This window comes from Zonotrichia leucophrys, chromosome 1 (assembly GCF_028769735.1).
Source record: "Zonotrichia leucophrys gambelii isolate GWCS_2022_RI chromosome 1, RI_Zleu_2.0, whole genome shotgun sequence".
Lineage (NCBI taxonomy): Eukaryota > Metazoa > Chordata > Aves > Passeriformes > Passerellidae > Zonotrichia > Zonotrichia leucophrys.
In genome coordinates, this window is record NC_088169.1 from 76,105,289 (window position 1) to 76,130,411 (window position 25,123).

A 25,123-nucleotide genomic window follows, 5' to 3' on the forward strand; every position below is an offset into this window, starting at 1 on the left:
AGTGTATTTGATATCAGGCAGGCTGGCCAAGTAAATAAACTACATGGAATAAGCATAATTTGATTTTACTGTGTGTCCTTCCCTTTCTTTACCACAGATCAGATCTGTACCTCTATCTGTGATGCTCATTATGACTTTTTTCCCCCTTCCTTCTGATTTTACATTTCTATGTCAGCCTTCTTCTAAAAGGATAAGGCTGACGCCTCTGTAACATTCTTATTACATTTGAAAATACTATTTTCCTTTCACTGTCTTTGTCCTGATCCCATTTCATTTTCAATTTCTTTCACCGTGCCATTAAAATACTCTTTTTCTATCCATGTCCATAAAAGCAGCAGTATTGGAACTATAGCTTATTAGCTAGAATTCCTAATCATGGTAGGGATTCTTTACTTGGAATTTCGTACCAATCTGTTTGTAAGGATAACTGTCTTATGTCATACATTTATATTGTAAATTGTTTAGGTTTACACTTTTTTTTCTGGGCTTGTACTCGACTTACCAGGGTCTACAGGCAGACAGTAGCTATTAGCCATCTTCAGGAATCCTAAACACTTCAGTACAACAATTAATATCTAGTATATAAAACCCCAGTGGAAAGGACTTTAAAAGGTTTTTTTTATTCATTGAGGATAAAAGTATAACATAAAATATCAGTACTCTAGGCTCAGATCATCTAAAAGATAAAGACAGCAAAGCCCAGAGTTTCTTTTTTCAGTATATAACACATTATCATCACCAGCAATTGTCGAGTTGAAGCTGTAGCAGAAGGTAACAGATGCATTAAAAACAGAAAAAATCTTAAAATAATAATAATCCTTTGAGCACTTAACCCGAGCTACAGATCAGCATATTATTGAAGATCACATCCAAATCCATAAAACATTAGCTACATAAAACTAGATTAGACATTTCATGCAAATAAACATGTACTGAATGATTGCTCTGAATAAGAAAACCTTAACATTCAGTTGTAGGTCAAAAGCTTTTCTCTGAAAGGAGATTAGAAGAGTCTCTATGTATTAGAGCTCTCTCTGTTATATAAGCTAGATCATTTGAAGTGACATTAAAATATTAGAGGGCACCTATACTTTATGCTAATCTAAATAATCAGATTTTCCCTGTCATTTTTCTGATGTCAGTGAGGCCATCGTGTTTCATTGCTTTTGGCCTATCCTTTGATTTTCTCCCACGGCGTAGCATGTGCTACCCACACACCTGTAACTCTACTGGACAACAGCAGATGCACATTTAAAACTGAAATCATCAATACACCAAGCCAATCATTATTATTCAAATTCATGTACTACAGACAGATGGAGCCTAAAAATATTAAAAACTGCCTACATAGGAAGAGACTTACAAAGAATGGAAGTAATGCACCTTTAAAGCATTGTGAAACAAATGAAAGACTAGGCATTTATTCTACTGCATACAGAAAATGTCTTTGACATCAAACTTCTGACTAACCAGATTAAACAGTAACCAAAAAAGGAAAAAACAAACAACAGTGTAGTGACAGTAGACTCATTACAGTTTATCCTACATTTATAATTCCAGGAAGTATCAATGTAGAGACCTATTGTCTATAAAATTATTTTACTTGACTGAGAAAACACTACTGAAGAAAATTACAGAATTTTGAAAAGAAAATCTCCCTCTGAGCTAAAGAATAAAAATTCAAAGAGTGATGAATATAAAGACATTATCTAACCTTCTCTGATGTTAACTTCTGAGAACCAGACCTCATGAAATACATATTTTCTAATAGTTCAAAAATTTAATTCCCGGTATTTGTTACTTAAAATAGTGCTACTTGTAAGTACTTCATTGAAATTTCCTATCTGAGATAAACATAAAAGCCATCAGTTTGGATTAACAAAGTTCTAGGAAAACTTTCAGACAGACTAAATTACAACAGTGAACATTACTCAGGTACAAAACTTGCACTGATCTCTTCCTACTCAACCAGTTCTAACCAGATTTAAATTACATAATACTCCGTCCTGTTGCAACTTTATTCAAGCCTCTGGGCTCATGCCTTCCCTTAGGTAAATTCTGGTAAATGCATCAGGTTTGTAACAGTTGAAAAGAACACAAAACATAGGCAGTTACAGAGACCAAAGATAAAAAACCAGCTTTTTTGCCTTTTTTTTCCCTACTTTTGATGTGATTGTATACCCACCTGCATAGATATTGTAATTTCTTGAAGAGCAGCATCAGCTTCATCCTGCTTCGTTTTGAGCAAAATGCTTTGTTCTCCAGCCTTCCTGTTCAGTTCATCTACCAGGGCTTTAGCTTCATTCAGCTTTGAAACACCTGCCTATAAAGGTTTATACGAAGCAAATATTTAGGAACAAATTTGAAGTGAATTTAAATTAACATATGCTACAAACAGTGTGGACAAACAAAGAGTAATGTAGACTAATCTTTTTTTTTAATTGCTTTTCACATTTTCTTGATACTATTTAACCTAAAATTTAGATCTGGTAGTTCTAGCTGTGTCTCTCTAAGATCTATTGCTACAGCTAGAAGATAAAAAAATCTCAAAATAATAAACTTTAAATGAAACAACAGCTAGCATATAATCTTTTTCCCAGTAATTCAATAGCATTTCAGTTAACTGATATTAACTCAATGTAACTATATCTCCCCTAAAAGCAAATCAATAAAAGTTAAACCGAATGAAATAAAATAGATTATCTGAATTCCACATAGCTGAACACTAAAAAACATATATATAAAATAAAGTTTCAATTATGCTCAAAATTAACTATTTTCTTTATTCACACTTTCTACATTGTTTACCTAATACTAATTATATAATACCAATATTTCAAGATATATTTTAAAAAATTATCTGGAAGATATTTTGATTGAGAATACACATCTTTAATTTTCCAGTAAATTATTACCTTTACTTATCAGAGCATTTAACAAGAAAACATGCCCAGTCTGATACATTCTCGAGGAAAAGTTTAAACAAAAACAAGAAAACCACTTTTCACTCCTTCAGGCACTTGAACAGAGAAGGGCAATTAGATTGATACTACTTCTCTCCTGAAACCACAGCACGAACATTTTGCCAATAGAGGACACATCACACTACCATGCTAACAGATACAACTCATTAATAGAAGAGACATTTCCTAATGCAAGAATATATTGAAAAGTCATATGTTAAGGGTTTTAAACACATACCTGCAAGTGGTTCTGCCTTTTTATTAGCTCTCTTCTTTTACTGCTGTTGATGGTACTGTACACACGGAGGAATGTCATATACCTGCTGGGTGTTGCTCCGTACATTTTACATGATTCGTGGATTGCCAAAAATGACTTCAGAAAATCAGAATGACCTGTACAACATCATTTGTTGTACAGATAAAATTATACTGAATTTTATCTCACATTAAAATAACTAAGAGAAAGAAAGGGAATATGCTTGCTTTTCAAGATTTGAATTAAGAGTGTTCAAAATAGCAAAAAGACTACACTTTTTTATAGCACTCTCAGGGAAACAACATATAAGCACATTTGGAATGCCTATTTCTCAGAAGGAAATACACTGAAATTGTTTGATATTTGGAAAAGCCAGCAAAATTAATTGCAGACTACTGAAGACTAATCTTATAAGAAACTACTTCCACAAAAATTGAATTTTAAAATACTTGGGACTGTTTTAGAAATAAAGCCCATGTGTTTTTGTCTTCTCCCTTATCTCTGATGATAAGCAAACTAAAAGGTTTTCCTGTCATTCAGTTTATTGAACAGTTTCTCAAAAAAAGCCCAAAGATACTGTAAAATAAACTGCATTACCCTACAAAAGAAAAAAATGCTAGAGCATATCTATATATAAATGAATGCCTGCAATAAGCACTGCGGCCTAGATTAATTATGATGATCTAGGATAAAGAGGGATGGTAATGTGAACACCAAATACTATTTTTGCCCATTATTCTGATTGGTCTATTAAAAAGCAATATAAACCAAGAAACTCCAAGTGATCCACTTACCATCTTATATTCTGTTAGCTCCATGACCTCTAAGTGCTACTTTTATAGGAAGTGGCTGAAAGTAGTGTTCTGCAAGTGAGTGCTGGCATTGGTCACTTAGATTATGTTTGAGACACTCTTTTTAACATGACTATATTTGAAGCTTTATGAAAAAACTAATTATTCCGAAAAACGGGCATTACTTCCAACAAAGGAGTTTTTGAAATTAATAAAGTAAAATGAAAATCTACAAAAATAATAATGAAATATATAAACTGAAAAACTCTCAAAACATCAAATTTTCAGAATGTGAAATAACATTCACATAGAAGGAAGACACTGACCAAAACAAGATATAGCTAAATCAGTGTATAAAATTGAATATATACAGTGACTACTTGTGACAGAAGAGACTGCATTTGATCAGCCAGGATGTATGTTCCAGACTAATGCTCCCTTGTGCAAAATGCCTGCCACATGAACAGCAGCAACGTCTATGAATATGCTGGTAAACACATCCTTAAAGTATCTATTTTATTACCTACGCCCAACACACGATCAAGTGTTTAATAATAATAACTAGTAGGTGTACTTAAATATTACCTGAATGTTTTTTCTTAACTTCTTTATGCGTTTTTCCAGTCTTTTCTTGTTCATCTGAATCACACAGAAGCATTTCAGGTATCTAAAAAAGCCACATAATTTTTTTGCATGAAAATTATAAACAATGACATTTTGAGTTAAAATTTTTAAACATCCAAAACACAAACCTTCAATCTAGTTTCTCTTTCGAAAAGACTGAAAATGATACACTTAGAATAAGGAATCTACAGAATACTTTTAGCATTAGAAAGATAAATTCTGCCTTTCCATGTCACTGATAACTTCCTATTCTCTCAAGTGGAACATATTTAACCCAGAGGCACTGCCACCACTGCTATTGGGCTCAGCCTCAGCCAGCAGCACATCCTTCTTGGAGCTAGCTGGCATTAACACCACCTGACATGGGGAAAGCTTCTGGCAGCCTCTCACAGAAGTCACCCCTGCAGGCCAACCTGACACCAAAACCTTGCCACACAAACAAAACACAACTGGCTTTAACATTTTGCTTGTAGTCTATATTTTGTTCTTAAATGCTGTGTTTGATCAGAGTCATAGTAGTCAGCATGTTGTTCAAGTCAGCCCACAGAGAGAAGAAAACATAATGTTACTGGTAAAATAACAATACTAATAATACTTCACTGTTCTGTGGAATTTTCCATCTTTGTAGAAGTGTACAAAGGGATTAAATAGGTACAGTGATAATTATTCCTTCACAACCTTAAATAACTTGACCTTATTCACCAGAGCTCAGTTATATTTAGAGATACTAATTTAAGTAAGTCACAATTAATGCAACTTACCTTTTTCATACTGTCTTCTGACCAGGTTTCCATCCATAAAACCTGACATTTCTTATACAGTGCTGGATTACTTTCACAGTTTATTGTGAAATTTAAATTGGTAGAATCCATGATCAAGACAACATGCAGATTTTGTTGGATCCCTAAGAAAATGCAACCATTTTTAGTAAATAAAATCTAACTACATGACAGTAGCTTTAATGCAAATACAACATAATTCACTTTTTTTAAAATACTTATCAAAAGGCAATTTCTGAAAAAAAAAAAAGAGCCTATAACATCAAATCACACTAGGAAAGGAATGTTTGTAAGTAGAAACTTATTAAGTACCATGAATTCTTGTTATCTATACTACAGTGCATTTTTTAATTCTGAAGAGCTGGCAGTATTTAAATAGAAAGCACTAGTTCTCATTCTAATTCATGTAGACCAATAGAACCAAACAGAAGTAGTTCCATGGCTGGCTACTATGACAGTATTCTTTCAGTCATATTCCTTGATTTATTTCTAAACTATTTAATCTTCTCATTGGGCCAAGGAAAAAACACAAATAATTAAGAAAACTATCTGTAAATTTGCTTGTAATTACTCAGAATCCAAAGTGATTTCTTGGTATAATTGATCAATAGAAGAAATCTCTCTTACCAAATATAAATAAAAGCCATACAAACCAGAAAATAATGGGAAAAAAGCCTTCTTCCTTCTAATTACTTTCAAAAGCAGATTTCATAACATTTGTACAACATTCAATATAAAATTTCAGACAGAAAAATAAATTTTCAGCTGAGGGTTCTGCGCTCTCAAATACCACAAATATTACTCCTGCCTGCTATTTGATTACTAATTAAAAGCAAAGACTGCACACAATAAAAAGACTATGTTAGAAATTATTTGAGTCCATTATTACATCACTTTTTGAACTTCATATTTAATTATAACTTATAACTCTGTTGACATACGGTAGGTGAAGTAGTTGAAAATTGGTCCTGTAAATCCATCTTGCGAAGCTTGATCCTTCAGAGGAGATAGCAATGGTTCTAATTCTTCTATTTTATACAGCCCAGGAACTTCTCCTATTTCAAAAATTAATTTGAGACAGATAAAATACACTATAATTATTTAAATTGCTTTGAAGCTCTCCCTTGAATCCTCTGTATAAAGAATTCAAATTTCATAGTTTTCACCTCTATACTTTCTTGACTATTATCCCACTTTCTTAATAATTCTTTTCACGATATCATGAAAACAAAAAAAAACAACTTACAGTGATTCTATTTAACAGTCTACTTTGTTTATATTGCTGAAATGTGTTTGAAAAAGGCTCTTTCAAACCTATCCAAAGACAGTGACCCTGTTCTGCATACAAAACAAATCAAACCAAACTGTCACACACCAGGACACAGGAAGATGAAAGTGAGTAGTCATCCAGATCCTCAGACATAAAGTTTTACCACTGGATAATCAAGATTTGGGGTAGATCTGGGGTAGCACCTGAGAGACAGGAAAATCTGGTGCTCTTATTAATCAGCTCTGAAACTACCGCAGTTCCAAAATGACAATTTAGTAACTTTGACTCAGTCCTTCAGTGATCTTCTTGCTGATCCAGGAACAAAGCCTGGACACTAAAATAAAGTCACTTTTGTTATTTGTTATTGTTGTTTATCATCCCACTACCTTCAGAAAAGTGAGCTTTGCTGGTGACTCTTTAGTAAAAGAACTCAGTCTATGCAATCTGGTAAAGCATTGGAAACCTCTCAGTTTTGAGTTTTATTATAGAAGGGAAGCAGAAGAGTAGAATGCATTTTCATTCTGCTGTTACACTGTTATCAAGAACTCCTTTGAAATGAATTAGAGGAACTGAAAGCACTGTACTGTAGGGTAAATTAAAGGACAACTAAGTGGACCTTGAGTCAGGTTCTTACATACAAGTACTCTAACGAAAACAGCACAAAAAGCTATCTAAAACTTCAGATAGAGACATAAAGTTAGAAAATATTATCTAATTCTGCCTCGTTGAGCTAAGTCTGTGTGGTAAAAGTAGTACCATACACTCTTTGGACTTGACTCACCTGAGGACAGTAAACTGTTGACCATCTCCAGGAAAGTGGAATGAACAAACTGATAATCTTCCAGCAGCAATACCACCTGCTGGGCTTCAATGCCTGCAAGCTCCATCACCTAGAAGCAGGGAAGACATTTCAACCTCAGTGTATGGTCCACAAGAGAATGATAATCATACAATATCCTGAGTTAGAAGGGACTAGCATGGATCATAATCTTTCCTTGACTAGATATTACAGACATATTTTCTCCATAGCATCTACACTATTATATATTTACAAAAGATTTCCAGGCAGTTAAAAGGGATATCAAATATAAGGAACATTTTACCTAGATACAGCTTAGTAATGAAAAAATAATTAAATCCAGGCTCTTTCATAAAGTATATTTTTGTATATTACTCAATGATAGAATTGTATCACTCTTTTGTATAGGCAAAGATCTAGAATTTTCTTTAGCATAGCTGAAGGTAATGAGAAATTGTTGATTCAAGGCTTGCATCTGGTTTTAAACAATATATATACTTTCGCCAATAACTAAAATTTCACTTTATTTAACTACTGTTAACTGGAAGATCATAGTAGAGACAGAAAATAAAAGTAAATACCAACCTGAAAATATATATATGAAAAAGCCTGTCACATAAATATTCACATAAACTTCAAATTTCTAAGTTCTACAACAACCAAAAAGAGCTCTGGTATTCCAAAAAGAGGATTTTCAGTTAGTTACTCTAAAGAACAGTATCCACATCTAGAGTGAGAACTTCTAAAAAATTACTTGTTTCATTTAGACTATCATTCTTCTTCTCTTAAAATATCTCTTTTCCACAATCTTTGGTGTCCTTCAAAATTCCCACGTTCTTTTTTTTTTCTTTAACATACACCTACAGCATTAGAAAATAGATCAAACTGAGTGACTTACATATTTAAGATCAGTTTTGAACTGCTTCAGCTGATAACCTCTGGAAATTTTGGGAGTAATCAGCACAGCTCCATGCATATGACTGACTAAAGAGGTAACTGTCCGACGACCTACACCACTCCGTCCTGCTAAAAGAAGTGATCCTCCAGGAAAACTCAGCACTCTGTCCACTTTGGACATATAACTGAGGACTTCATGGAACAGTAAAATATCTATCTCTTTTTTGTCTCGTCCATAATGAATTATACCCTATTAAAAAAAAAAAAAAAGAGGAAAAAAATCTGATCACTAATAATAAATATAAGCAGTGAGATATGCAAACATCCAACTTTTTAACATTTAGAAAAGAAAGGCTTAAAAGCTTAAGAGACCATACTGGGCTTCATTCAGAAAAAAAAATATTTTTGTCACAGAATTTAGAAACTTCACATACCCTTTATGAGTAATAAATATATCAAAAATTAACATATCATACTATGCCCAGCACCAGAACACCTTGGAAGTCTTTGATATATTGAAATAGGAATCTACCACTGAACTAATTAAAATTGAATAATGGACCAGAACGAAGTCTGAGCTGTGTTTCTGACTACAGATTAATTAATAACTCAGGAGAGTGTTTTAGGCACCTAATTGCTGCATAATTGCTTATTATGGAAGTTCCTAGTGAAAGACACACAACAGCAGGTCCTATGATTAAATTACGACCTTGTTATACTCATTAAAACCCCATATTTGAAGCCCAATGTATCCTGCAGTCAGGAAAAAAAACCACCAAAACCAACAAACTCCCTGCTTACTGAGGCTATTGAATTTCATAATTTCCCATATAGTGTATTGGTCACAAGTTGGCACTTAAGGAGAGGTGGTAGATTCCCATCTACATGCCATCAAACACTATGACTAAGGGTGACAATCTCAAAACTCTCATCCTAAAAATCAGATAGCTTAGAGGAGTTAAAATGTTTGCATTTCCTCATCAAGCTCACTTTTTTGTACTTTAACTGCTTAAAAGCATGCCAAATCTCCAGCAGTTCTTCAAACAAAAAGTATGCAACCATATTGCAAATTCAAAAAGAAATCATTTAGTAAAACACTTAGGTACTCAAACAATACACAAATATATATGGACATAAATGTTTCTCAAAATGTTGGTTCATCAAACTTTGAATCAAAATGTTGGTTCATCAAACCATCAAATGTTGGTAAATCAGCAAGAAAGGTAACTGATGTCCTCTCATCAACCTAACCTTGCTACATACTTCCTACTGCCTGCCACATAACACCACAAGTCTTCCCTTCACCAAATGCAAAAAGTCATTCTTTGAACAGGAAGCAGCCCCCACCATAAGCCTGGTTGCTTGCATCTTACTCTTAGCCAAAACTGTCTAAAATCATTGCTGTGTATATTCTTTAATCATGCCTCACTTTTTGAATAACATCTTTCAGGTCTGTTGAGTTTAGTCTGCCAAGTGGCCTCCCATGTGGTGGTAGTGCCTGGCCTGGTGTGATGAATGCCTCTTGACAAGCTCCCCAAGTTACATAAAAGGTATCTGTGAAAAAAAGGAAACTTTTGAAACTTCGAATGTTCAACTCATATGCTATCTAACTTGACTAGGCATTTCCTAAACAAATATTTCAGGTTTGTGTGGTATGCTTCAAATGGCTTACCTGCCATATTTTCCAGAATATCTGAGCCCCAATCATCTTGAAACACATTGGTCAAAATGTTATCAAATACTTGAAGTTCTTTTGTGCCAACAATTCTGTCACGGAATAAGCGGCGTGCTTCATAAGCAAGAACTTCCAATACAAAGTCTGCAGTTTGTATCAATGAACCTACAAAATTTAATGAGAGAATTAATTTCATATATTTATAATAGATTTTCAATTTTCTACTTTAAAGTATGAAATCGAAAATAATTACATACCAGCAGGAGAGCATCGGTAAGGAAGAAATAAGAGAAAAAGTAAATATTATGAAGTGCTTTTTAATAATTTCTTTATGGATCATTACAAGATAAAATGAAATATATTCTATTAAAACAAGTTCTCTCTATTAAAACAAGTGTCAGCTTTGAACAAAACTGAACAAGGTGTTGCACACAAAGTTAAAATTAAAAGTCAGTTTTCCAGGCATTGAAACCAAGAAAATCCAGAAGACATTTTTAAAATGAAGAGAAAGACTGGTAAAAAATACTAAAATAATAATAAAAACCCAAAACAGTCTGTATTAGAAAATGCCAATAGAGACTCCAAATCTTAAATACTCCTCACAAAAGGAAGGTGAGTAAATAACAAGCCTTACTGTTCATCACTGGAAAAGCACATGCACATGTCAACGTTAGATACAACAAAGAAGTCCTTGAGATTACCCATCCATTGATTGTCAGTACAGCTTTTCTGACATCATTCAAGCTGCATTTACCATCTCATGATCCCAGAAAATAAATGGAAAGGGAGCACAGCATTCTTATCACTTTTATCCTCTTTATGCAGCCCTCTATGCAACCTTCTAATGAATGTAAGAGCTAAAACATAATGAGTAATTTCTTGTGATGTAGTAATAATACCAATTTCAGAGACAAAAACAAGATTAGAAAGCAGCCTATGAAGTCTGTGTATAAACTAGGTTTATACAACCAGGTACAGAAGGACAAGCATGAGGCAAGGCTCTGGGAACACAGAAAACAACACATATGCTCAAAAAAACCTCAACACAAAACACAAAAAACCACAGAACAAAACAGTGAAGAGTAGGGGGCACAGTTCAAATTCCCACAGTAGGAATGCAGTCCCCAACCATTACCTTCCCTTAAACCATAAATAGCTCCCACACGTATTTTAAAACATCGTTGGATTTTTTTTAACTTGTTTACTCTTATATTATGGAATGAATTGTCAGGCATTTTTTCCCTCCATTGAGTTACAGACAGTTCACAGTTTAAAAAGATCAATGTGGAGCCAACAGTAAGACTGACATCAATGATAATCTAACTCATTTTAGAACTACTTTATTAATGAAAACCAAACAAGTGACTTACCACCTTCTAAATCGTATCTGAATAAACCAAGAACCCACTGAGTAAGAATACATGGTGTAAAAACGTAATGACTGTGATCATCAACTGTGAATTTTGCTCGTACCTAAAAATGGGAGTTAAGGAAAGGTAAAAGATGATAATGTAAAATTTAAAGTAGTTTTCTCAGGTACCAGATAGATTAGTTTTCTAGTTGGTGAACATTTCTATGAATGTACTATGATATTCTATGAATGTACTCCTTGTTTAAATCTTGTTTTCTGACCACAAAAGATTTTCCTCAGAACATTTTTTCTGTACCATTTTGTGATGGAAACAACTGCACACCTCACCTAGGACTGTTAATGCAGTATTATTAGACAAAATACATAATTTTTTAAACAATACCAAATATGAAACATAAAGGCAATACTGAAATGTAATAAAAACCTACCTAAATTATTAACATTTTCTCACTAAACTCTACCTAAAATAGTAAGACTTTCTCACTACAAAATTCTACTTGATATTACTCTTCTCCCAGAGAGGATATTCAAATTTACAACTACATCTTTAATTCAAGGAATATCTGCTTTCATCAGTTATTTGATCACGGTGTAATAAGACTTCAACTCATATTTCTTGAATACATCAATAATGTCATTGGAATACATCAATAATGTCATGAATCTCCTGCTAGGAGGTGCATGCCAGTCAGTGCCTAAGCCCACATCATAGTCAAAAGGATCAAGTCTCTATCATGCGCTGCCTGGATGGGGACATTCATACATTCTACAGCAAGCACCACACAGCACTTTCCCCAGTAAGACTATGTACTGATTAAGAAAAGCAAGTAGTTGAGCATTTTGCTAGACAGAAGTTCTTAAAATTTCAAGTGGGAGGCTAAAATGAACATGTCCAGTTGTAAACGCCTGCTTTTAACAGTGTGCCGTTGTAACAGGTAGTCCTTGATGTTCGTAAAGGATGCCACCCTCATATCTCCTTCTGTGTTCATAACAGCATCCATAGCAACTAGACACACAATAATCCATTGCACTGTCTCCTCATCCATTAAGTAGTAAAACACTACTATCCACATTTTGTAAATCAGGTACTGAAAGTATAGAAGTGTTAAGATAAGAGTGCCAAAATCCTAAAACAAATCGGTGGGAAAGCAAGAGCACTTACTGCATACTCTGCTTGCTTCTAATACCTAGGGTTTTCTGAAAATAAGAAGTTCCAAAATTGATATCAACTCTATTAAAAAGATTTAAATTTAGATTTTAATACTGATAAACCTTTTTACTTGCTTGTTAATATCAAAAGCTTATTATATGTAATAAAATATCTGAACTCTCCATCACCTGGAAGAAAGAAAAAAGGTTTCCATACCTGTTGATAGATCTGAACCATAGATCCTGCTAGCTGATGTATTTTTGGTAAAGAACCCCAAATAGGGTGATTCTTTAGGTTCTTCTGTAGTACAGGTTCCAAATAGGCACTATAAATAGTTTGCAATTGTTCTCTTTCTGGGTAGCTAAAAGGGAAAAAAACTAGTCATTATCGACTTCTTCTGTTCAACTAAAACTGAGTTAAACTTATATACACAATTACTGAGAAATTTCATTGGATAGCATTTCCATCCAGCAGCTAAGGAAAATCCTCATTTTATTGCATTAGGGGACTCTCAGAAATTTTCTAAATACATCTGTTGATATGGTCAAACTTAAACTTCAATTTCTCTAACTTTATAACCAAATACCACCTTAACATAAAGCTAAAGAAAGCAGTTTACTGCAAGCAAAATTATCCAACAGGAAGCATATTTCTCACTACCCATAGGCACCTGTACCTGGACTCTGGTGACAAAAGGCACCAAATAAGCACCAAATCTAACAATCACAAACTGTGAGAAAAGATGAAGGACTGGAACAGCCACATCTTTGTGAAGACTAAATTGACAAGAGGTCCTTATAAAAAGAGGCTGAATCTGAGTTCTGAGAGTTTGATTAATTTACATGTACTTACTCAATTGCACAGAGACGAACAATAGAGGTAAATCTTGAGGTAAGTTTATGTCTTCCTAATGTTCCTCCAGCTGACATGGAAGCCACAATTTGGATGTTTTCTAAACCAACCCATTCCAGATTTTCATCATAAAATCCTTGATATGTAAGAACCTTTAATAATCAAATAAATACTTCATTAAAGGAAAGTCAACAGAGTATCATACAAAATAAAATATAATAAAAAGTGAGAAATATACCATTATTTATGCTTTCTTAACTGCCTGAGGCATCTTACTCCTTATAATTTTGTCATCTGCGCATTTGCAGGACTCCATTTCCCTATCATTAATGAAGATGTTAAAACAGATCACAGCTTCCAAATAGACTCTGTACCACTGACAATCACCCTTTGGGCCTGGCTCTTTAGCCAGCTTCCAACCCACCGCACTATGTCCTTATGTAGCCTGTATCAACAGCTTTTCTTGTGAGAATCTTTTGGGAGACAGCATCAATGGTCTCAGTGAAGTCCAGGTAGACTATATTCACTCTCTTCCCCACATCAAGCACGACTTGTCCCTGGTGAATCCATGCTGACTGCTCCTGGCAACCTTCTTATCATTCATATGTCTACTGCACTGTAACTCATTGAGATTAGTGCTGCCTTTATTTGTTTATAAATATCAGCCAAACAAAAATGGTATCTTATTTCTGGCTGACACCTACACAGTCTACTAAAGCACAAACAAAACCAATGCCAATACAGGATGCAGTATTTTAACACTGAAATTAATCAACGTAGGTATTTACTACATATGCTAAATTATATCCAGTATACTTGAGTCTCTTTATAAATAACAGACATAAGTGTTCACCTGCTGCAGAAAAGCCACGAGAGTGCTTGTTCCCCATTTATCAGGTTTGGGTAGATTTATGTCTTTTAAGTACAAAACAAGCCTTTCACAATCCTTTGGTCTGTACACTCGCCCAGTGTTTGTGCTGATTACAATGCAAGTTTGACTTAATTTCTGTAGAAGATGTTGAGAAGTAGTCTGTGCACTGCAGTGAACAGTGGCAATCTGAGTGGAGCGGAGCTGAGAAAATGCATAGTGAAGCAGCATCCTAGAAAACCAAACAGGTACATACATTTAGGCATAAATAAATTAAAATGCTGTGTATTCAAAAATATTTCATAGTTTTTGAATTAACATGCATATACTACATCCTATATTAATGGAAGAGGTGGAACATGAAGTTTGCTGAATTCAATATTCTTGCCTTTAAAACTGTTAACATTTTCCATTCACAAAATTCAATGGACGTGTAGTGTATACAGCTACACAAAACAAATAGGTAATTCAATACCTTGGTTTAGTGACTCAAACCATCTAAATAAGGAATCTAACAAAGGCAACAGGACGTGCTAAATTGAGTTGCCTGCACATGGCATCTAGAGCCTCTTGAAACGAGACTGGATCTCATGTGCCTCTAAGCTGCTGCTCCATGACAGCATGACAGCTGGTTTTCCAAAGATCCTGTTTCATATCTACAAGCTACATTCCGATATCTTGGATGCAGTGTGACACTATTAAATGTCTCTGTAGAGCTTCATAATTTACTTACTTGCCACTACATAAGGTTTTTTTAATTAATGACCTAAACCAGTCATATTGTATCAGAAAGTCATATGATAAAAGCATTACAAAAAACCTACAGATTCTGTCAAACAACTGGAAGTATATTTTACTTAAAGTAGAAATTATTTTTACCCCTTTCCACATCCTTCAGGACCCACAAGAAGAAATGGCTGCTTATTATTAATATCTAGCCACGGTTTAAAGTAATCTAAACCTCTCTGCATGTCAGGGGTTTGGATGACAGGAAGTGTTTGGTGATTACTGAAGTCATCAGCTGTTAAGTTTTCAGGTTTTTTCAGCTGATACAGCATTAGCTCTCCAGTGTCAGTGTCATAATATGTGTCCAGGGGCTTCCTCGGATCAGGAGGAGACTCTTGCGCCCAACTGAAGATCTTTAAAAACAATAAAAACAAAGTTTCAGTTAAATCCAGATTCCTAACAACAAGATCTACCATTTCAAGCTAGTCTAAAGAATGTTCAAAGAATATTTACGTAAAATCAAACATATAATTCTTTGATTTGATAGTTTGAGACTGCCTTTGAAAATTAATTAATATCATGCATATACTCTATGATTAAGTCCTTAACTAAACAATAATATATTACTCTTCCACTTTTCATAATATAAGGAAATTAAAATAAATTGTATTGAGAAAAGCTTTAATTCTTTTTATATTAAGCATCCTAATAAGAAGAATACCTAAGAATACGTCCCTGATGAGGAAGAGGTAGAGTCCTGTTTCTATTTCAAGTATTCTGAACAGAAAAAAAACTCACAAAAATAAATCTGAATTACATATACAATACATATAGACAAACACAGTCTGCTGCAGTGAGTCCTAGAATTAAGCAGTATGGACAAAGGCATTTCACTGTCTCTTGGTGCAGGACCAAAGGATTGCTATCTGGGATGGTTGCAATGTATCAGAGACACATAAAACATTCCTTCACTTCTCAGCTTTTTCCCTACAGATTACACAAATCAAAATCAAATTAGAGCACAGAGATTACCTCTTTTGCAAATTCTTGTCGTGATTTCATGTTGAGATTGCCACCAAGACCATGTAACAAGTTAATAATAAACTGTCCACGATCAGTGCTTCCATGAAGATGAGACAGTCCATTCATCACAGTTCCAACTAAACTTGTTTCCACTACAAAGTCATTCTGTAAATTGAAATTTATAGTAGATGTAAATATATTCCTCAATACAAATGTGATGTATTGCTAGCAGGCTTTTGTTACTCATTGCTTTTTGACATTTACGCAAATGAGGTAAGATCTCAACACTGCTATTGTTCTAGAAAATTCACTTGACATTAAATTATTTCTAAACAATGATATAGTGGTTTTAATTCCAGACTATGAGTTAATGTAATTTAGGATAAGTAATCAGAACTTTCCTCACAGATTTTGAGAACCTGTAAAGAACAAAAATAACTGTACACTGGAAATTTTCCTTTTGAACAGATTATTTATGGATTTTGCTCTTTGGCACCAAAGGGAATTTGCAGTCTCAGGAACAATGCCATGGCTTTTACTTTGATACTTTAAAAGTCAAAAAAATGCCATGGGTAAAAGAACTAGGAGGAAAAATAATTAGAAGAACACAACAGGACCATGTATGTTCCCCATGAGGAGATAACGCACATCTGTTAAACACTAGCACACTGGCCATAGCAGTGGGGAAGTCTCCTAAAAAATATTTTCAGCACATAAGCTATTTGATCAATGCAAACTCAACTCCTCCAGAAGGGAAGTCTGGGAAGCAGAATTAATGTGGTCACAGCACCAAGCCTGCCAGAGTACAAGAAGGGTTTGGACAATGCTTGCAGGTGCATGGTTTGATTCTTGGGGTGGTCCTGTGCAGGGCCAGGAACTGGACTCCAGTGATCCTTGTGGGTCCCTTCCAACTCAGGATATTCTACAATTCTATAATTCTATCTAAAAAGTGCTGAGATTTTTTTTTTTAATTACAGTTCAAAAATTAATCTGAATGATCAGTTTAGTGCTAAACTAGAAAAATTAATCATACTTAACAGAAGCTGAAATTTGATTAAGTATTCATTTACTAACCTTCTTTACAACCCAGTTTAAAGCCTTTTCAAAATAGTCCCCAATCCAATTTTCAAGGTTGCATCTGTATTCTTCAGGCTGACTTCTTATCCAAGACTTTATTAGAGCATTAAGATCTGTATCTTCATCACTAAGTCAAAACAAAACAAGATTCAGATAAATACAAGACACCAATGTCTTTAGATAGATTGTTTTAAAAGAATAACAAAATTCTAGAAAAAGTCTAGTAAAATACTTTAATAATTTCTAACCAATATTTAAATAATATTGGGCTCTCAAATGAAGAATTTAAAGTGTCTTTTAGAAAAAATCTATAGATTTTAGAAAAAATCTATAGAGACATTTCAGTCAAAAGTTTATAACAAACACCACAGAAGGGATACGCAACCTAAAGAAACTTCCCCAGTGATTTACTTCCTACATGTAAGCAACTAATCAGCTGCTCCCTTCACTTGAGCATACCTTTCAAGAAAAGTAGTACATATTTGCTCACTTTAAAAGTATGGAATGCTCTTCTGGCTTACCTGAGAAAGATCATTCCCATTCGAGATATTGTAGCAGGAGAAGCACAGCTAAGGTCGTGAGTTTCAAATATAAAGTTGACATTTGAACCAAACTGAATTCTTTCTCCACTGGGCATAGTCAACAATTTGTTGTCATCCAAAACAGAATTCAAAGATTCAATCCATTCAGGATCAATATCACCATCACAAATTATCCATGAAGTAACATCTATTTCCAGACAGAAAAATAAAATATCAAACCCAAGAAAACCAGTTCAAAAATATCACTGCTTGCTATCTTAATGTTATTTATTATTCTTTCTTCATTACGACTTACATTTCTATGAAGATACTCCTCACATGCTTTACCTTCTGCTGCCTATTTTGCCTTCTTTTAACAAAATTTGCAAAGAATGTACTGAGGCATTTGGCTACAATTGTTACCAGAAGTTTTTCTTGCCTCATACTATCCACAAACAATACCACAATATGAAGAAGCACTTGAAAAGGAACGATTTCAGTAATTTCAGTGTAACACCTGCAAGCCCCTCTCAGACATACCTCGGGGCTCTCGCACCACTTGGCGAGCACTGTTTGTAAGCACTCCATCAGACCACTCCCTGGTATCCATGTCAATGCGGCCCAGCAGCTGATGCCGGGGCATGGCTTTGGGATTCATTGTGTACTGCTTCACCACTCTGCCAGTTTTACCAAGGGCTGCCTTCAACATCCGCCAGAGCGTTGATTTACCTCCACCACTGGGGCCTACGATAACTACACCCATTCTTTGACGCAGCTGTTCATATAACTCCAAGGCCTTCTTGATCTAGACAACGAAAGAGATAATGGCTATGCAAAACTGTAAAGCTAAATGAAACATGTTCCTTTACAGTATTTCTGAGATTTACTTTGCATGCAGACACTTTCTATAATTTTGTTATTTTAAATAATAGATAATAGCAGATATATTTAGAATTATGATACTATGGTTTATGAAGAAATTTATTTTACACGTGACAAGCATTTCACTAAATACCTAATACAAAAGTAATAGCTATCTTCTGGCATATTTTTAATGAGAATTTAACAAATCTTCAGTCACAAAACTTCATCCAGTTCTACAATAAATAAAAAGAAGGCAGAGAACTGCTTGTGAAAATCAAATATTCACATATTTAATTCTTTCAGTGTCCAAAATATTCATTGACTTGAATGAAACTGTGTGTCACATGTTCACATCTTGATTTTCCTTTCACTATTTTTCTTTGAATTACATAACTGATCTACAGTGCTTCAAACACACATGTAATTTTTTGTATACATGTAAATAGAATCTAGCAACCAGTTATTCTCACTTTTTTACAAAGAGTTTTTCAAAAAACCCAGAAATTTGTTAAATGAATGTAATATGAATCAAAATAATACTGTTCTGTTGCTGTAGTTGATGTTTACCTGTGTGCTTATAATTTCCAAGTTTGCCTCCTCAAAGACTTGTCGTAAAGCTGCAGTTAACTCAGCATATTCCACATCTTTAGAATCAGTGCCAGGAAATACATCTTTAACCAGCTCATCAAAACGAGCACAGTCTGCAAATGTAAGCTTTGATGTGGTGTTCAGTCGCAAAGCTTGAACCACTATGTGACTTTCATTAACTGGAAAGAAAAACAAAGAAAACAGATCAGTTTAAGCTGTGTCAACACTGCTCATACATTGAAAGTAGAATTGGAGCACAGATTTCAGAATTCCAGTTCATATACCATTCTACTTGCAAGTCAGGTATTGTAAGTACAATATATGTCCAGAAATGCATTCTATATAGATATGAGGTGGCTATGATGCTGGTCTGATGCAAACCATTTGTTATATCAAAATCTGTAAACTTTCAGATACATGCTGGTTAAGCAAATAGAAAGCAGTAGCTGTCTCCTAAAGATGTGAAATGCTCATCCATTCCACACTCTATATTTCCCTCTCATTTAATATCTAAACAATAACTTTAAAAATCTTTTAAAAATGCAGTGACTCAGTCTAGGCCAATATATTTCTACCATTCCTACCTATCCTTATATTTGTCTTTCTACCAATCTGAATGTAGTGCCATGTGATAATTTTGCAAAACTCAGAGACAAAATGGTCTGATAGCTAATGAAAACTGACAGCATCAGAAGATCAACTTTCCTGTCCTGAGACAAGTGAAAACAAGAGATTGAGAATCATTTAAAATGATTCCCAAATGTAGCCCTGTAATCTGTGTTCTTATCACCACATAAAAGCTCGCTCTAGAATACGACAAATCTTTTGTGATCTCCTGGTGAAGGTGGGCTTTCATAGATATTTTTTTCTTTCCTAAATTACCTAGAGATACAAGCCATGGCTTTATAAAACTCCAGTGAACAAGAAAGCTTGAGTGAATTATAATTGTATATGATTCTAAAGAACTAAAAGTTAGGTATGGTCAGTCTTACCTTCTTGCTTTGCATCACTTTTCTTCAGCTGATGAAGAAGACTGCCACAGCCTCTCAAAACAGTCTTCAGTGCTCGTAAACCCCAATCATAGTGCTGCTGTGGTGTCAGAAGCTCCCTGAATTTAAAAACAACAATATTGCAATAAGCTCTAGGTGACAACAGCTGAAATTTTGGGTTGGTGAATAAACACACTTATAATACAGATTTGATCAAAAAAGAAACTGTCACATATTTGTACTGCCATCTGAAATGCATCTCAGAAATACAGCAATGACACTCTGGAATTTTAAGAGGGGTTATATTCAACACGTATTTATTATTGGCCCTAACAGCATTCACTATAACTTCTGATCTTTGTACTCTCTAATGCACATAGTTTTAACCAAACAGGCACTTGCATTTCAACAGTTTTGAGAGTTCAATACAACACAATGCTTGTCAGCATTCATATCCTCACATTTATATTTAGTGAGATACTAGGGAAGCAGCAATTTGCTCCCTTGAGATTGTAACTGAATTCAAAATATTTTCACATCTCAACCTCCCAATATATTGCAGTATTTTAACTTATAAAGTTAAAATACTGATGACCACAGCATCCCAAAAAACTAACTTCCTTTTTAAACCAGGACAAGTATCTGTACAGAGATTTGCATGGTAAACCACTTAGATTTAAGAGCTACAAAGGAAGAAAGTTAGAAAGGTAACTTTACTAAGGAAGGGAGAGGTGGGGGGGTGAAAGCTTACCTTGCTAGATTAAAAATAGCCACTAATTTTCTACCCAGTATTTTAGCATCCTTAAAGCCTTCTGAATACAATATAACTTCTGCAATGAGTTCATTGTCTGGATGAGTCATGGCAACTGGCCTGAAAAGTTGCTTGAGGTTATCAGGCAGCTTTTGTCTTCCTCCATAACCTTTTCCAGCAGGATTCAGAGTGATAAAAATTCCAGAATTTGGATCCATTTCAACCTAGCATTAGAAGTGCATTGTAATGATATATTGTCAGATGAAACAGCACTGAGAAATGCTGGATGGACTATGTTTAGTTACAGTAGTCAGTTTTTAAATGTGCTCGATGTGAACAAGATAATTAAGATTTGCTGTACCTTTTTGCCAAGCATCTCACATACAGGACTGTGTTTCTTCAATGCATGTTGAATAGTCTGAACCTGCATGGATACTGCAGACAATACAGCTTCCTCAAGCCTATTGAATTCATCAAAACATCCCCAGGCACCACACTTCACTAAGCCCACAAATATGCGTCCCATTGACTTCACATCGATGCCCTTGAAATTGAAAAGGATGTTGTCAAAATTCAAATAACAAGAAAATATAAAAGAATGTCTTCCCATCCACTAAAAAGCAGGTCCCTGAAAATATCCACAAATTTCTAATGGCAACTGACAAACGATTTAGAATAATTTCCATAATAATTTCAATACAACTACAACTATCACAAGTACTACTACTAATAATAATAATAACAACAACAATAACGATTAATATTATAATTTTAATATTATTTATGGAACATAATATTGCTTTATGAAGTATGCGTGTAGATATCCATTTCCTAAATTAAACAAAACCATATTCACCTCATCACAATTAAAGACCAATACTTGTCTTCCAAGAATCCCACCCAAGGCTTTTACTGATTCTGTTTTCCCAGTTCCAGCTGGACCATAGGGATTTCCTCCAAGGCCCATCTTCATGGCCTGAGTAAGAGTTAGGTAACACTTATCTGTCAAAGGTGTATAAACAAGTTTTGGGGAAATCCCCTGCAGAAACAAAACAGATTATATTGATTGGTAGACAGAAAATACTGGCAATTTAGCTACTTTTATTTTATCATAAGTAATTCATTTGATAATATAAAGCAACAGCCAAAACTTCTGTCTCATTAAGAATATGAATTTGTTTACAAAGCTGTCCTGGTTTTATATCAAATGCCAATGTATTGTTTAATTTTTTTCACAACTACAGATGAAACAGCATTTGATATATAAAAACAAGCATATTAAAAAATACGTAGATGATAACTTGATACAATTTATATTTACCCCATCAGCATTAGGAATGAAAATTATTACCCTCTCAATATTATCTATGAAATAGCATGTTAAGGACATAACAAAGTTTAGAAAAATGACAACAGGTCAGAGACAATCAGACACATGTATGAAATGAGTAAGTGTTTTACTCATACATAAAAGCCACTATGTAAAAATACCACACCTGATATTCATAAGTATATTGGAGTTCAGCATCTACCATCTGTACATAACATTTTTGGTCATTCATATAAAATCTCAGCTGCTTCTTCCAAGCCCAGTCTTCAACACTGTGAACCTCAGCTTGATTCAGCTGCTTCACCACATCGATGTTATGAATGATATCAAGAATCAGAGCTTTAAGCTTGAGCTCAAGAATTCCAGATTCTACAAATAATCACAACAAAAGAAAAAATCACTCTTGTATAGCAAAGAAGACACGTTACCAATTAACAAGTTCATTGCACTGCTTTCTATTATCAGCAGATTTTAATTAGATTCTGTTTGAATTATATAAAGGTTTTTAAATTTTTTTTATTTTCTAACATAAGCAGCATAAAATAAAATCCTGACAGACAATGCAAATCATGTAACTTCAGTCATTTTGATGCGACTTTGTCTGACTCTACATGGTGGGGGGGAGGTGGGATTTGAGACAGAGGAAGAGGGGGAGAGGAAAAAGGAGAGGGAGAGGCTTTTCTGCAAAGCAATTTATGCCAGGAGTCTGACATAGCCATCAGTGTGGCTCAGCCTGCTGAGTGACCTGTTGAAAATCTCAAAACCATTCTACACACACTCTCCAGATTTTACTCAGAATAATTATGGTGATGTGGAGTGAAAGTTCATTAACAGATTGGGTAAATTAAGTATACTCTTAGAGCATATTGTTTCATTTAGTTTCATTGAAAGAAATCAATGTTTCTGTGTTTCTATACCATTCCATGATGGGAATTAAATCAAAGTAAGTGAGAATAATCACAACTCACCTCCAAATCCCACCTATTTTCCAAACTAAAGCATAAATGTAATGTATTATACAAGAGATGAAATGAACACTCTGTAACTGAGGAAAATCCTCAAACAGCTATAGAAAGAGCACAGAAAGGGAGCTCAGATAAAGAAATACACTTACATACTTCTGGAGGTAGGTGATATGAATCCTGATTCTAATTAATGTATCAGATGTTTACAGTTCACAAATTGTAAGCTAAAATTTAATGCAGTAAGCAGCTATACAAATGTGGTTAAAGATTATCAACTACATATCGACTCTTTTTATACCTAAGATAAAAGGCATCTCACCTAACCTGCAGTGTAAAGTTTTTTATCTGAAGTAGTCACTCAAAGCCCCACCTCTCATGAAAAAAAAGAAAAAAGCATTCAAAGGCATAATTATTCTAACCCATTCGGACTATGTAAGACCTAGAACAATCGTGTCTTGAGAATAACTACCTTATTTTGCCTCAAAGGTACTCAAAATTATTAGCTCAGAGGCAGATGTGGACGTCTAATATAGAAAAAGAGAATAACCTACACAGTTGCACAGACTATACTGGCTTGACACAATGTACCTCAACTGTTGTTTACCCACTTCCTGTGAAACAGTAGATACATAAGCTAAAAGACAGAAACGTACTAAAAAAGTCCAGAAAAGAGGTCTCCAAATATATAAATTTTCCAAGACAGTTTCTAAGATATATATAAAAATCCTTTTGTGTACTTTGAAATATTAATGACTCTAATCTTGGCTGCAATAGGTGACTTTATGTAACTCAGCTTTGTAAACTCAAATTGAGACACATTTATATAATTTCCTGTTTAAAATAAACAATGTAAAATACTACACAACTGCAGTCATAATAAAGAATTAAATATTAAATATCATTTTTATACCTGTACTCCCAGTATCTTCTATGTCACTACCAATGCTAGTATAATGGTCCAGTTTAGCCGTGAGTTCTAATTCTAATTGTTGCAGATTATGGTTTTTGATAGCACTTTCAACATCTTCAGTGAACAGAATTTGTTCTGCCAAGGAAAGAATCTTTGGAAGAGAAAGTTCAAATTATATTTTGTAAATACTGAACACATATGAAAATTAACCAGTTTTTCAATTAATTTGTAATTGCTTATTATGTCCGATATTTAAAATATTTTATTGTATAATTTTTAAACAAAGCTCTACATTTGCTATCATCCTAAGAACAAGTAAAGCCATCAAAAAACCGAGCAAAATTTTGCCTAAACTTGCAACATAATCTAAAACAGCAAATCTTTTTCATTAAGTGCTATGTCAAAATGCCATGCAAAAGACTTGAATATTTCAAATTTTGCAAAGGAATTTAGTAAGAGCACATATTTTTAAGGACTTCACTACATGATCAGTGAATAAAATGGACTTGATTTGGGTTATTTTCTTCCAAATCTAAAAAAAAAAACTTATTTTGTAATTCTAAGACTACACAGTGGCACTCTTGGATCAACTACTACCTGGGAAGGAAAGAGTGATGGATCGATTGAACCTTGTGATTTTTTTCCAGCATCAACACAGTCAATTAACATTTTTTTCAGGGTCTCCTTCATCTCCAAAGCCAAACTGTTTAGCCACACCTGACAAAGAGATAAAAAACCTCAAAATTATATTAGAAAGTAATATCTCAATGATGTTTGAACTAGACTAGGATGCAATTTTTCTTACCTCCACATCATTTGATAGAAGAACTTTATTTCTAAGTGGCACAGTTTCTCCTTCTACAGACTTCATGGCAATAATGTATTTAAATTCTTCATCAAAGCTCACACTATTAATGCCTATTAATCAGAAAACATCAATAAAGTTATATATTTTCAAAGTCAAATATTAATTACTAAGTGTCTAGTCATGGAAAGAGAGGAACTGCAACATATTACATGGCTTCAAAGACACTTATCTCTATAATAAGTAAATATGTAAGTTTCATAAATAAGTAAATTTCA

At 34.1% G+C, this 25,123-nt stretch overlaps 1 protein-coding gene across 1 annotated transcript in view; it reads right to left on the reverse strand.

Moving 5' to 3' along the window:
- Positions 1-25,123, reverse strand: part of DYNC2H1 (dynein cytoplasmic 2 heavy chain 1) — a 142,415-nt gene that overhangs the window by 94,317 nt on the left and 22,975 nt on the right. The window contains exons 29-55 of the mRNA XM_064718467.1: positions 24,846-24,958; positions 24,638-24,757; positions 24,041-24,191; positions 22,332-22,534; positions 21,692-21,874; positions 21,197-21,379; positions 20,836-21,059; positions 20,088-20,203; positions 19,075-19,274; positions 18,184-18,448; positions 17,644-17,851; positions 17,120-17,249; positions 16,055-16,210; positions 15,176-15,435; positions 14,282-14,528; positions 13,429-13,580; positions 12,793-12,937; positions 11,425-11,527; positions 10,052-10,219; positions 9,809-9,933; positions 8,381-8,629; positions 7,465-7,573; positions 6,355-6,468; positions 5,396-5,538; positions 4,596-4,677; positions 3,202-3,356; positions 2,186-2,323 (exon numbers count right to left, since the gene is read on the reverse strand). Of these exons, the coding sequence (XP_064574537.1) occupies positions 2,186-2,323; positions 3,202-3,356; positions 4,596-4,677; positions 5,396-5,538; positions 6,355-6,468; positions 7,465-7,573; positions 8,381-8,629; positions 9,809-9,933; positions 10,052-10,219; positions 11,425-11,527; positions 12,793-12,937; positions 13,429-13,580; positions 14,282-14,528; positions 15,176-15,435; positions 16,055-16,210; positions 17,120-17,249; positions 17,644-17,851; positions 18,184-18,448; positions 19,075-19,274; positions 20,088-20,203; positions 20,836-21,059; positions 21,197-21,379; positions 21,692-21,874; positions 22,332-22,534; positions 24,041-24,191; positions 24,638-24,757; positions 24,846-24,958 (4,442 nt within the window). The remainder of the gene's footprint in view (positions 1-2,185; positions 2,324-3,201; positions 3,357-4,595; positions 4,678-5,395; positions 5,539-6,354; positions 6,469-7,464; positions 7,574-8,380; positions 8,630-9,808; positions 9,934-10,051; positions 10,220-11,424; positions 11,528-12,792; positions 12,938-13,428; positions 13,581-14,281; positions 14,529-15,175; positions 15,436-16,054; positions 16,211-17,119; positions 17,250-17,643; positions 17,852-18,183; positions 18,449-19,074; positions 19,275-20,087; positions 20,204-20,835; positions 21,060-21,196; positions 21,380-21,691; positions 21,875-22,331; positions 22,535-24,040; positions 24,192-24,637; positions 24,758-24,845; positions 24,959-25,123) is intronic.